Here is a 14959-nt window from a genome sequence, read left to right as displayed (position 1 = left end):
CACTCCTGGAAATTGAAATAAGAACACCGTGAATTCATTGTCCCAGGAAGGGGAAACTTTATTGACACATTCCTGGGGTTAGATACATCACATGATCACACTGACAGAGCCACAGGCACGTAGACACAGGCAACAGAGCATGCACAATGTCGGCACTAGTACAGTGTATATCCAGCTTTCGCAGCAATGCAGGCTGCTATTCTCCCATGGAGACGATCGTAGAGATCCTGGATGTAGTCCTGTGGAACGGCTTGCCATGCCGTTTCCACCTGGCGCCTCAGTAGGACCAGCGTTCGTTCTGGACGTGCAGACCGCGTGAGACGACGCTTCATCCAGTCCCAAACATGCTCAATGGGGGACAGATCCGGAGATCTTGCTGGCCAGGGTAGTTGACTTACACCTTCTAGAGCACGTTGGGTGGCACGGGATACATGCGGACGTGCATTGTCCTGTTGGAACAGCAAGTTCCCTTGCCGGTCTAGGAATGGTAGAACGATGGGTTCGATGACGGTTTGGATGTACCGTGCACTATTCAGTGTCCCCTCGACGATCACCAGAGGTGTACGGCCAGTGTAGGAGATCGCTCCCCACACCATGATGCCGGGTGTTGGCCGTGTGTGCCTCGGTCGTATGCAGTCCTGATTGTGGCGCTCACCTGCACGGCGCCAAACACGCATACGACCATCATTGGCACCAAGGCAGAAGCGACTCTCATCGCTGAAGACGACACGTCTCCATTCGTCCCTCCATTCACGCCTGTCGCGACACCACTGGAGGCGGGCTGCATGATGTTGGGGCGTGAGCGGAAGACGGCCTAACGGTGTGCCGGACCGTAGCCCAGCTTCATGGAGACGGTTGCGAATGGTCCTCGCCGATACCCCAGGAGCAACAGTGTCCCTAATTTGCTGGGAAGTGGCGGTGCGGTCCCCTACGGCACTGCGTAGGATCCTACGGTCTTGGCGTGCATCCGTGCGTCGCTGCGGTCCGGTCCCAGATCGACGGGCACGTGCACCTTCCGCCGACCACTGGCGACAACATCGATGTACTGTGGAGACCTCACGCCCCACGTGTTGAGCAATTCGGCGGTACGTCCACCCGGCCTCCCGCATGCCCACTATACGCCCTCGCTCAAAGTCCGTCAACTGCACATCCGGTTCACGTCCACGCTGTCGCGGCATGCTACCAGTGTTAAAGACTGCGATGGAGATCTGTATGCCACGGCAAACTGGCTGACACCGACGGCGGCGGTGCACAAATGCTGCGCAGCAAGCGCCATTCGACGGCCAACACCGCGGTTCCTGGTGTATCCGCTGTGCCGTGCGTGTGATCATTGCTTGTACAGCCCTCTCGCAGTGTCCGGAGCAAGTATTGTGGGTCTGACACACCGGTGTCAATGTGTTCTTTTTTCCATTTCCAGGAGTGTAGTTAAAGTTTCAGAACGCTGTAGAAAGAGAGCCACTGCTCAGAATGACGTCAGATTTGAACAGCATATTACTGAGGCAGGGGAAACGTCATGAAACAAACAAAAATTCTAAATTTTATGAATACATTGTGAGTTAGTGTAAATCGGGTCAGCTACAAACGACAAACAAATGGCTCTGAGCAGTATGGGTCTTAACTACTGTGGTCATCAGTACCCTAGAACTTAAAACTACTTAAACCTAACTAACCTAAGGACAGGACACACATCCACGCCTAAGGCAGGATTCGAACCTGCGACCGGAGCGGTCGCGCGTCTCCATACTATATGTAGCGCCTAGCACCGCTCGGCCACTCTGGCGGTCCTACAAACGACAGATCAATCACTATTCGACGGCTATGATTTGAGTTGCACATTGCACCATCCGTACATTTCAACGGACATGGCACCACAAATACAGCAGTCAACAGCTGTGGCTCTGTTAGTGAGATAAGTACATCCACCACGGTAAGATCGTACCACGTCACCCAGCGCGGTGGCGCAATGGTTGCCATAATCGATCGGCGTTACAGAAACCTAAGGTTCAAAACTAGGTACTGCCGTCCTGATTTAGGTTTACTTTCATTTCCTTAAATCGTTCCAGGAAATGTCGGGGTGGTTCCTTTGGAAGAGCACGGCCTACTTGCTTCACCATCCTTGAAATTATCGGAGGTTGTTCTCCGTCTCAAATGACCTCGATTTCGACTGGACGTTAAACCCTATACTTCTTTCGTACCACGTAGAATGGGAAACACCTACTTTTAAACATCCTGAGACTACAAACAAAATAAAAATAAAAATGATATCTATTCTCCTGGGATCGAAACCGCATTAAAATGAAAAATTCGCCCGTTTTTAATTGTCCTTGTGCCAAAAACCGGATAAAAAAATGATTCCTGTTTCTAATTATCGTGAGACTGGCGAAAGACAGGTTCTGTATGTTGTCCACCGTTTTCTACCACAAGCTGAAATCGAGAAATAGCTTGTTCCACAACAGATCTGAGGGTCTCGGGGGCCATGCGCAGAATACGTTGCACTATGTATGCCTTCAGTTCAGCTACGTTCGTAATTGGAGCACTGAACTCAAAATATTTCAGATAACACCACAGCCAGAAGTTACACGCGTTAAGAACAAGTGGTCTGGATGGCTTTTCTGTTGGGAAGTGACGGCTGATAATTGTAACATTTTCGAAATGCCTCTGACCAGCCGCTTCACTGGCTGTGCAAAGTGATGAGCAGCACCAGATTTCATAAAAATGATCCTACCTTCACATCCACACTGTCGGATGGCTGCGTTTAACAGTGACGGAACAGCTGACAGGATCCACAGGACTCATCTCTTCGAAAAAATACAGTCCTACGATACACGATGCCGTCAGCCCGCAACACACAGTCACCTTCGCAAAGTGAAGTGATACCGGTTGATATGCGTGCGGGTTTTACGTTGTCCATTGCGTATAGACATGTCTTTGGAGATGGAAATGGGCTTCGTCTGTCCACGGCTTGTTCCACGGCCATTCATTGTCTGTTTCCAAGCGAGCAAGAAATTCGAGAGTAAACCTTTGCTTTGCTGGGAGGTCAACAGGAAGCAACACCTGAAAGTCGATAATTTTGTACGTTTGGTCATGAAGAATATTTCGTTGGATTTTATTCACCCTGCTGGTGGGCATCTCCAATATTCAGGTAATTCCCCGTGCACTGCTTATTTCCACATCACCACTCGACCCTCCTGCAATGCTCTGGCTACGTCTTCTCTTTGCCACATGCCAGTTTGCGCTTCAAAAGAACCTGTCTTACCGAATTTTGTAATCATTCTCTTCAGATCCTCCGCAGCTATCGGACCAATGTCTTTTTTTCATACCCTCTAGTGTTGGGAACTTCTGCAGGGTTACTGGCACACTTTCACCGTTCTTGTGAAGTTGCTTTACCAGTAGTGCCCGATCCTTCATGGGCACAGCCATGTTGGGCATCTCGGACGCAAACACAGGATCACTTATAAATTTATATACCGTAAGGCGTTCTAGTAGGTACGTAAAAACACGCTCGTATTCGAAAGCAAAGTTGCGTCAGAATTTCTAAGCAATCGATGAAGTACTTTCAGAGATATACGATTCTTATTGTTTTCTTTTTTTTTACTTTATTGAGATTCGATTCCCCCTGAAGGGGGCCGGATGTCAGCAGCTTAGTACGCCGCTCTTCAGCCAACATAACTTGTTTTAAAAAGATGAAGATAATAAATAATAAAATCAGGCGATAAAATCGGTAACTTGAATGGTAAAATGACTCGAAATTGTGGAACATAAAACATAAAACAAAGGGTTGATGCTAATAAAATACACAGGAAGCAGGCAGGTAGAATAACAGACAGACAATTAGAAAACACGGCGACAGTCTGGCTTCTGTTCGCAACAGATATAAAATTCACATCCAGCGACAGCATGGTTTCTGTTCGCAACATTTTGGAAAGACACACAACACTGAACACTCACTTCAACACTGCGCTAAAAACTTGGCACGAATGTGACATACCAGAGCCGAGGGCAGACGGGGGGTTTGAACAAACTAACACTTACATTTTTATTTGTGTGGAATACCTACTATTTGATACTCAATTACATAAGCAATACACATCCACTTTCCGTTGCACTGATGTACACAAGCGTGTATGTTACTTTGATAAATTCATTTACCTACTAGTGGGAAGACAGCGTTACCGAACAACATTAAGGCGCGTACACACCTTTAACAAAGCATATCTTCATAGGTCGAGGCTTTGTCTAGCCACGCATGAAATCATATTAGTTCTCAACACGGTAGATGACACCTCCCAAGATCTGAGTTGTTACCTTTCTGATTAATAATTTATTCATAATTCTGTCCCTGATATAATTTTTCCCATGTTTATCAGCTTATCGTAGTATTTCCTTGTTCTGTTGTGTCTCTATTTGTGGAAATATCACATCTGATTTTCTTGGTAATTACAGTGAGGCACTTTGCAAGGGATATTATTATTCCACTATTCAGCTGTACCGCTTGTTGAAAGCAATGGTATTGTGTAAAGTTCATGGTACCTTCTTTGCTCGTAGAATAGTGCTTTAATGTTCTGACACATTCTGGGAATAACATCTGTTATTACATGACATGATTTAACTGTCTAACTCGACTTACATCTCTTTAGACATTCTTGAACTGAAGAATTAAAGATTTTGTGTGGGAACTTACAGTTATTTGTATAGGATTCTATGGCCCTTGTATCAATATTTAATTATACTTGAAGCCTTCAATGAAATGATAATTACTGTCATCTGCTTGCTCGAGCGAATTACGTTCCTTCGCTGAAGCTTATATGTTTGGCCGGAAAGTAACTCCATGTGGGATTTGTACGAATACACATGCGTATTTTACTGTTGGAGTTACTGGGTGCATTCTCAGCTTAGTGTTAAAGTCTACATGTAGTCTATACGAGAAAGAGGCAATTAAAAACTTTCCGTTCGAGGGCGTTGCTGCAGCGTGTGAAAACTACAACCCGATGTGACTCCGATGTGGGTATATAAGCACTGACATATAGGCAAGGAGCTAGTGTGGCCTTCGAAAGGAAATATTTTGATTGCCCCCTTTTACTCGATGTATATTTCTTGGTATATGTCAAGGTGATCAGAATCATTGGCGAGAAGGTACTGCAGATGCGTGATGAATTTTGAGAAATTAGTCTGATGAGTAAGAAGTGATTGTGATGAAACCATTGTTTACTTGTTCCTCTTTTCAAGACTGAAGATTTCTTGTATTCTGGAAGAATATACTCTTTGTAAAGAACACCTTTTGCCTTTACAGCTGAGATGATTTTGTTTGCCACACAGCGCGGTGGATTTGTGTCTCATCCAGTAAGCGAAAGCATCGTGAATAAACTTGTGTCATGTTGGTTGGATTTTTGCACTACTGGTGGGTATGGCTCAGAACTGAAAATCAGCAAGTTTTTCGAAATTTAGTGGCTGAGTGAGCAGTCTTTTTTTGTGAAACCATGCGCTTGTCGGATATTTTTTGAGAGAAGGAGATTAGTGTCAGGCTGTTTCAAAAGCCATTCGAGAGGGCAGATACATGCCTCTACGTATACACTATAGCGATGTAAATTAGGAAATTAATTTCTTGGAATATTAAACGAAATTATATTCCACACTGTGATTGGAAGTGTTATATAAATTCTACCTATATACGACATTACTAGCTCATTCCAAGACATTGAACAACTAACATGATTTTTCTTATTCCTTTGCAGGATACTTCTGGCATATTACGGACATCCATTACGACCCAAAGTACGATCGCAACGGTGACCCAAAATCCAGTAAGTACTGATGAATAAAATCTTCGCTGCTTCCCACTGCTCTACCAGAAAATACCTTACATTGCATCTGAATGACCACCCGTATAAACTTTAATCAGATTACTTCATATTTTCACTTCATTGTATAAGTTTAATTTACTGTCGGCATCACTCATTAACACTTTTGCATAATAAAATCTAAATTAAGGCTAGAAAACATAATCAAACGTTAATCCACGTGTAAAAGTGATGTGAATGAAGAACTGGTACGCTCCTTCTACAAAAGAATCTTCTATCATCTACAGATTTCAGTGACTTATGCCTGCACTTCTGGTGAAGCTAACACCACATATAGACAAAGAAGCTGAAGCATAGAAACGATTTTGCTCCTTATTCTAAACGGCGAACGATATTTTGACACGTAACTAACACTTTTAGTACTACAAAAGACTTCATCTGCAGTTGACAAGAATATTCTCTCATTCTGGAAGAATATATACATTGTATACTTCTGACAACGAATGAAGACATGACTGCAAGCTACGGATCTTGTGAGAAATCTCCTTACAGCTGGCTCCCACGTGGCTTTGTAGGTGCAGGTGGCCCCCAGCAAAGTCACCACGAATGAAGTTTTGGCAGGTTTGACCATGATTTATGACCAGAACATCGGGACTGATTCTTCACGCCATAACATGTCGCCACCCTTACTATTCAAATCAGACGAATGTGCCTTTGCCCTCTCAAACATCATCCAGTAGCAGTGCTTCAGCCGTACGATATATATTCGTCTTCAACGAAATACGAAACACGTACACGGCCGTTTAACACATTTCAGTGATAAATTTTTCTCTCTAAATTCAAGTATTAGAAATCTTGGTACTGTTTTCGTTCATTCACTGACGCTTTCCATAAATATGTATTTAGTCACATTTATATTCCCTCCTGTAGTGAGGTAACGTTGCTCACGTCCCTAGGTTTAGCCTTAAAATACCCTACACGTGCCTCCTGGGTAGTGCTAATTGAGCAACAGTGATTACAGGCAGCCAGACTGTCCATAGGATCTCTTGGCAAAGGCATATCAACTAAATAGCATAAATAGTTCTTTCCAGAGATCATAAACAAGAAACATTGGACCAACAATCAGACTCCTTCAACTGAATATCGAAAGCATTAGCAGGACAAAGTGTGGCTACGTGTCAAAATTTTTACTGGACAACAATATCGATGTCGTCACCATTCAGGAAATTCGTGTTTCCGGCGAAGAAATATTCCGAAGCCGAGGTCGAATTCCTGGATATTCTACACTTGATGTAACTTACCACCAGGTGTATGGAATTTCTACGTATGTCAGTAACAACATAAACGAAGCTTCACTGATTTCTGTAAGTATGGAGGCAGAAATACATACAGTTGTCATACAATTGCATGGTATTACTATTACAAATGTTTACAAACCACCCAAACCAACATGGCCTGATTTTGTCCCACACACAGCAGATCATCCGGCAAGTTATATACGACACTTCAATAGTTACAACTAACTTCGGAAGTACTCTCAAACTGATGAAAATGGGAGCATGCTTGCAGGATGGCCCGAAGAATACTCTCCATCTAGAGTTTGATGCCAAAGATCAAGACACTTTCAGATCAGCTACTTGGGACAAGGATTCAAATCCTGACTTATGCTTTGTTATCTTCAACGAAACTGGCTACCTATCAAAGTCACAAGGAAAGTGATAGATGCCTTTCCTCACAGCCAACACAGACCTGTAATAATACAAATTGGTTGCACGGTTTCTGTCATAAGATCAACTCCGCATGCTCGATGGAATTTCCAGAAAGCTGGCTGGTGCAGTAACAGAAACAGCTAAAGAGTGTATGCCAAGAGGATACCGAAAAGAATACGTTCCAGGATGGAACGATGAAAGTGAAACACTGTATCAACACTTCCAGCAACGTGGTGACCCAGAGATAGTTAAGGGACTATTGTGAATCTTGGACATATCTCGGAGGCAGAAATTGGCAGAAACAGTTGAAAATATGGACTTTACCCACTCGAGCAGGAAAGAATGGAGTCTTCTGAGAAAACTGGGAAGAAGTGCACCAGCATGCAGGAAAAATTCCGAAGTAACACCAGACCAAATTGCTTTCCACATCATTACTACCTCAAAAGTACCTCCTGACAAGAAACATACAAGACGTATCAGATGACAGCTTCGTGACCTGAAAAAGAAGGCAACTCCCTCATCTGAGTATCCCCATCCCTTCACAGTTTCAGACATTAACTCTGGACTGAAGGACCTAAAACCTCTTACGGCGCCAGGATTCGATGGTATCCATCCTGAATTTCTGATCCATATGGGAGGAAAAGCTAAGAAATGGCTGGCAGAAGTTTTCACTGACATCCTGCTAACTAGTCAACTTCCATTGGTGTTTAAAAATGCGAAGTTAATATGTATTCTGAAACCTGGCAGACCCAGCACCAAGGTAGAAAGCTATCGCCCCATTGCCCTACTTAGCTGCTGCTACCAGGTTTTTGAAAGGCTAGCCTATAACAGAATAAGTAGCGCTATCCTAGAGAACGTTCCAGTTGATCAGGCAGGCTCCACACCAGGGCGTAGCTGCTGCGACCAAGTATTGTCTCTCACATCCTTCATAGAGTCAGGATAGCAAATGAAACAGAAAACATTTGTGGCATTTGTTGATTTAACTGAATCATACCCTGCAGAACAATGGCTCGACTGTTTAACAGCATGCTAAGTGATCGGAAGTGATACCCGTGCTCTAGGGAAAGCGTCTTTGATTCATAATCAAAATGTCTTCGGTCCGGGGTTCGATCCCCGCCACTTCCGAAATTTTGATAAATAATCAGCATTGGCGGCCGAAGACTTCCGGCATAAGAAGTCAGCCTCATTCTGCCAACGGCTTCGTTAAAGAGGGCGGAGGAGCGGGTTTGAGGTTCAGGGCTCTCTCTCGTCCTAGGGGTGTGAAATTGCCCCTAAAGGCGGAAGAATCAGCAATGATCACCTGCATGAGGATGCAGAAGGCAATGGAAACCACTGCATTAAATACACGTAACGTGTAACCGCAGGACATGTGGCCTGTAGTTGAAGAAGTGTCATGATGATCTCTCCATTGGCAAAAGATTCCGGAATAGTCCCCCATTCGGATCTCTGGGAGGGGACTGCCAAGGGGGAGGTTACCATGAGAAAAAGATTGAATAATCAACGAAATGATAATGTTCTACGAGTCGGGACGTGGAATGTCAGAAGCTTGAAAGTGGTAGGGAAACTAGAAAATCTGAAAAGGGAAATGCAAAGGCTCAGTCTAGATATAGTAGGGGTGACTGAAGTGAAGTGGAAGGAAGACAAGGATTTCTGGTCAGATGAGTATCGGGTAATATGAACAGCAGCAGAAAATGGTATAACAGGTGTAGGATTCGTTATGAATAGGAAGGTAGGGCAGAGTGTGCGTTACTTTGAACAGTTCAGTGACCGGGTTGTTCTAATCAGAATCGACAGCAGACCAACACCGACAACGACAGTTCAGGTATACATGCCGACGTCGCAAGCTGAAGACGAACAGACAGAGAAAGTGTATGAGGATATTGAAAGGGTAATGCAGTATGTAAATGGGGACGAATATCTAATAGTCATGGGCGACTGGAATGCAGTTCTAGGGGAAGGAGTAGAAGAAATGGTTACCGGAGAATATGGGCTTGGGACAAGGAATGAAAGAGGAGAAAGACTAATTGAGGTCAGTAACAAGTTTCAGCTAGTAACAGCGAATACCCTGTTCAAGAATCACAAGAGGAGGAGGTATACTTGGAGAGGGCCAGGAGATACGGGAAGATTTCAATTAGATTACATCATGGTCAGACAGAGATTCCGAAATCAGATACTGGATTGTAAGGCGTACCGAAGAGCAGATATAGACTCAGATCACAATATAGTAGTGATCAAGAGTAGGCTGAAGTTCAAGGCATTAGTCAGGAAGGATTAATACGCTAAGAAGTGGGATACGGAAGTTATAAGGAATGACTAGATTCGTTTGAAGTTTTCTAACGCTATAGATACAGCAATAAGGAACAGCGCAGTAGGCAGCACAGTTGAAGAGGAATGGACATCTCTAAAAAGGGCCATCATAGAAGTTGGGAAGGAAAACATAGGTACAAAGAAGGTAGCTGCGAAGAAACCATGGGTAACAGAAGAAATACTGCAGTTGATTGATGAAAGGAGGAAGTACAAACATGTTCTGGGAAAATCAGGAATACAGAAATACAAGACGCAGAGGAATGAAATAAATAGGAAGTGCTGGGAACCTAAGACGAAATGGCTACAGGAAAAATGTGAAGACATCGAAAAAGATATGATTGTCGGAAGGACAGACTCAGTATACAGGAAAGTCAAAACAACCTTTGGTGACATTAAAAGCAACGGCGGTAACATTAAGAGTGCAACGGGAATTCCACTGTTAAATGCAGAGGAGAGAGCAGATAGGTGGAAAGAATACATTGAAAGCCTCTATGAGGGTAGCGATTTGTCTGATGTGATAGAAGAAGAAACAGGAGTCGATTTAGAAGAGATAGGGGATCCAGTATTAGAATCGGAATTTAAAAGATCTTTGGAGGACTTACGGTCAAATAAGGCAGAAGGGATACATAACATTCCATCAGAATTTCTAAAACCATTAAGGGAAGTGGCATCAGAACGACTATTCACGTTGGTGTGTATAATATATGAGTCTGGCGACATACCATCTGACTTTCGGAAAAGCATCATCCACACAATTCCGAAGACGGCAAGAGCTGACAAGTGCGAGAATTATCGCACAATCAGCTTAACAGCTCCATCATCAAAGCCGCTTACAAGAATAATATACAGAAGAATGGAAAAGAAAATTGAGAATGTGCTAGGTGACGATCAGTTTGGCTTTAGGAAAAGTAAAGGCACGAGAGAGGCAATCCTGACGTTACGGCTAATAATTGAAGCTAGGCTGAAGAAAAATCAAGACACCTTCATAGGATTTGTCGACCTGGAAAAAGCGTTCGACAATATAAAATGGTGCAAGCTGTTCGAGATTCTGAAAAAAGTAGGGGTAAGCTATAGGGAGAGACGGGTCATATACAATATGTACAGCAACCAAGAGGGAATAATAAGAGTGGACGATCAAGAACGAAGTGCTCGTATTAAGAAGGGTGTAAGACAAGGCTGTAGCCTTTAGCCCCAACTCTTCAATCTGTACATCGAGGAAGCAATGATGCAAATAAAAGAAAGGTTCTGGAGTGGAATTAAAATACAAGGTGAAAGGATATCATTGATACGATTCGATGATGACATTGCTATCCTGAGTGAAAGTGAAGAAGAATTAAATGATCTGCTGAACGGAATGAACAGTCTAATGCGTACACAGTATGGTTTGAGAGTAAATCGGAGAAAGACGAAGGTAATGAGAAGTAGTAAAATGAGAACAACGAGAAACTTAACATCAGGATTGATGGTCACGAAGTCAATGAAGTTAAGGAATTCTGCTACTTAGGCAGTAAAATAACCAATGACGGACGGAGCAAGGAGGACATCAAAAGCAGACTCGCTATGGCAAAAAAGGCATTTCTGGATAAGAGAAGTCTACTAATATCAAATACCGGCCTTAATTTGAAGAAGAAATTTCTGAGGATGTACGTCTGGAGTACAGCCTTGATGGTAGTGAAACATGGATTGTGGGCAAACCGGAACAGAAGAGAATCGAAGCATTTGAGATGTGGTGCTATAGACGAATGTTGAAAATTAGGTGGACTGATAAGATAAGGAATGAGGAGGTTCTACGCAGAATCGGAGAGGAAAGGAATATGTGGAAAACACTAATAAGGAGAAGGGACAGGATGATAGGACATCTGCTAAAACATGAGGGAACGACTTCCATGGTATTAGAGGGAGCTGAAGAGGGCAAAAACTGTAGAGGAAGACAGAGATTGGAATACGTCAAGCAAATAATTGAGGACGTAGGTTGCAAGTGCTACTCTGAGATGAAGAGGTTAGCACAGGGGAGCAATTTGTGGCGGGCCACATCAAACCAGTCAATAGACTGATGACCCAAAAAAAAAAAAAAAAAGTGATCGTAAGTTCCAGGTAATCACTGGAAGCAACATAAGGAGAGGAAGCTGAACAACGAATTGCCTCAAGGATCAATTCTCTCACCCTTACTGTTTAACCTATATCTATCTGATCTACCTGACTCTTCGTTCAGAAAATACTGCTATGCCGATTACCTGGCTCTAGCAGTAAAACACCAGGAATTGAAGACAACAGAAGAGATTCTAGTCAATGACCTGTCTGCATTAGATAATTACTTCAAAATCTGGAGACTCCAACCCAGTGTGAGTAAAACAGAAGTGTGTTGCTTCCATCTAAATAACCGGTTGGCGAACGTAAAACGGGAAGTAAGTTTCACAGGCAGAGTTCTTCGTCATAACTGAAACGCAAAATATCTTGGTGTCATCCTGGATCGCACACTATGCTTCAAACAACACCTTCTTAACTTAGCTGAAAAGTTGAGGACTCGAAACAACATCCTCCACAAGCTATGCGGAACCACCTGGGGATATTCAGCAACCAGCCTGCGATCTTCTGCTCTGGGCTTGATGTACTCAAGTGCTGAGTACTGTACAGCTGTTTGGACGAACAGTCATAAAATGGCTCTGAGCACTATGGGACTTAACATCTATGGTCATCAGTCCCCTAGAACTTAGTACTACTTAAACCTAAGTTACTTAAGGACATCACACAACACCCAGTCATCACGAGCAGAGAAAATTCCTGACTCCGCCGGGAATCGAACCCGGGAACCCGGGCGTGGGAAGCGAGAACGCTACCGCACGACCACGAGCTGCGGACAACAGTCACCATACAAGGCTTGTTGATACCCAGGTGGGTACGACAATGCGCATAATATCTGGCACAATCAGATCTACTCCAGTTTATTGGCTTCTACTGTAACCGGTATAATGCCTCCTGATCTTCGCAGATGTACTGACCTTATGAGAAGTTGCACAAGATCTCCAAGAATTCTAACTTACCCATGCATAGCGACCTGCTACTTTTAAATCGTAAGAGACTGAAATCACGCCATACAACACTGTGCAATACTGCTGACATGGTTGCTAAGGATTTCAAAGCTCTTGAAGAATGGAAATGTCCGTGGGAAGCAGTGACAGACGTGCACCTGCATAACGTCTTCTCAGGTGCTAAACTTCCAAGTTAATTCGACCTACCACGCAAGACATGGAATACTCTCAACAGAATTCGTACCGGCCATGGCCGATGCAGGGATGCTCTCTTTAAGTGGAAGAAGCTGCCTGATCCAGCCTGTGACTGCGGGGCTCCATACCAGACTATTCACCACATTGTCAGTGAATGCAAGACTCGAGCCTATCACGGCGCCAAAGAGGACTTCCTGCTAACAACTCCAGATGCAGAGCGCTGGATTGAAGGACTGGATATTCACTTCAAAAGACAAACATAGGTTTCTTGTGTGTCAATATGTACATATGTATATGTAATTTAATTTCATAATATGTCTGTATTATCCCTGTTTCATTATCATTGCCACCTCTCTCTGACAGATAAAATTCCCATATTTTTTCTTTAAGTTTAGACGTAGTATTTCTCTTTCTCTCTCTCTCTCTCTCTCTCTCTCTCTCTTATGTTCAGACTGTTCACTCGCTTTCAATTAGAGCCATATTTCTCTGTTTCACATCAGGTGATAAATAAATAGTCACATATTTTAAGCCACAACGAGAAGCACGAGCAACGCTATCCTGAAACAACTGAAGTTGAAGACGAGTTGATAAAAGATCATAAACGTGCCCACTGATAAGAAGAAAATGGTGTCCTTCTTTGACGTAAAATCATATAGTCACTGCTCTTATTAATGAGGTTAGCAAACTACGCTACAGCCAAATGAATCACAACGTTACTGATTTCGTGCACTTCGAAAAGCATCCACGCTCATTAAAATTTATAAATCTCACGTTTCGTATCATTGGTATCATCTGCACAATGCTGTACTCCAAAAGTATATTCCTTGAAAATTCTTCCTCAAATTAAAGCCGATATTTGATACATCGTTGGACAAGTAATGCTTCCTTCGCCAGTTTTAGTATACTTTTTGTCTCCTTCGCCCATCATATGTCATTTTGCTTGCGAGATGGCGGAATTCGGTAACTTAGTCTACATCGTGCTTCCCAGTTTTGATAGAAAGATCATCATTAATCTCGTTTCTGACATTGCTCATTACTTTTGCCTTTCTTCGCTTTACACATAGTCTGTGTTCTTTGTTCAGTAGACTGTTCAACGCGTTCAACACAATAAAAAATTCTTACTCACTTTCACTGGTAATAGCAATGTGATCCGCGAGTCATCAATGACATCGCGTCGTCCTGAAGCAGAATCCCATTCCACGACTAAGCCTTTATTTGCGAAATTATCTGTTCGATATGCAGATTGAACAGTAGAAATGGAAGACCGCATTCCTATTTTACCACCTTTTCAATGGAAGCTCTTATTCCTCCACTATTATAGTTCCTTCTTGCTTATTGTAAACATATATAGCTATATCTACATCGATATTTTGCAAACCGCTGTGACGTGCATGAAAGTCCTTCCCATTCTACCAGTTATTAGGGCTTCTTCCCATTCCATTCGCATATGAGGCTTGGGAAGAATAATTGTTTAAACTACTGTCTTCTTCTTTTGCGCTTCAGTGTTCAGGAACTTGTACACGTTCCGTCTCTACTTTTCACTGCAACTTCATTCTAAATCTTCCTACGTCCTCTCTCCTTCTTGGCTGGTACATCATAGCCTGACGTGGGGTTCTTTCTAAACTCATTATTTCTAGGTGATGCTTCCTGAATGTTTTAATTTTTCAATCTTTTCATTAATATTATAAAAAATTTAATTCATCTTCAGTATCTTCATTTCTTGTACGGTAATACCTGGTAACACCTCTCACTTTCCCAAGGAACCTCATTTCTGTTGCTTGTAGTATACTTTTATCGCATTATTTAGGCATCCCACGACTCAGTTATCTAACAACATGGTCGTAGCCATTTCGTTCTGTATCATTCCACATACTGCATTACAGCTGTTAATCTTATTTTATGTGTCGTTTTCCATATCATA

General features: G+C 43.0%; 1 protein-coding gene across 1 annotated transcript in view; it reads left to right on the top strand.

The window, feature by feature from the left end:
- The window catches only part of LOC126280942 (acid sphingomyelinase-like phosphodiesterase 3a), a 588911-nt gene that overhangs the window by 318166 nt on the left and 255786 nt on the right, over positions 1-14959 (top strand). The window contains exon 3 of the mRNA XM_049979805.1: positions 5733-5801. Within this exon, the coding sequence (XP_049835762.1) occupies positions 5733-5801 (69 nt within the window). The remainder of the gene's footprint in view (positions 1-5732; positions 5802-14959) is intronic.

This window comes from Schistocerca gregaria, chromosome 1, assembly GCF_023897955.1.
Source record: "Schistocerca gregaria isolate iqSchGreg1 chromosome 1, iqSchGreg1.2, whole genome shotgun sequence".
Taxonomy (NCBI): domain Eukaryota; kingdom Metazoa; phylum Arthropoda; class Insecta; order Orthoptera; family Acrididae; genus Schistocerca; species Schistocerca gregaria.
Note: the sequence above shows the minus strand (reverse complement) of the source record. Positions and strands in the feature narration are given on the sequence as shown.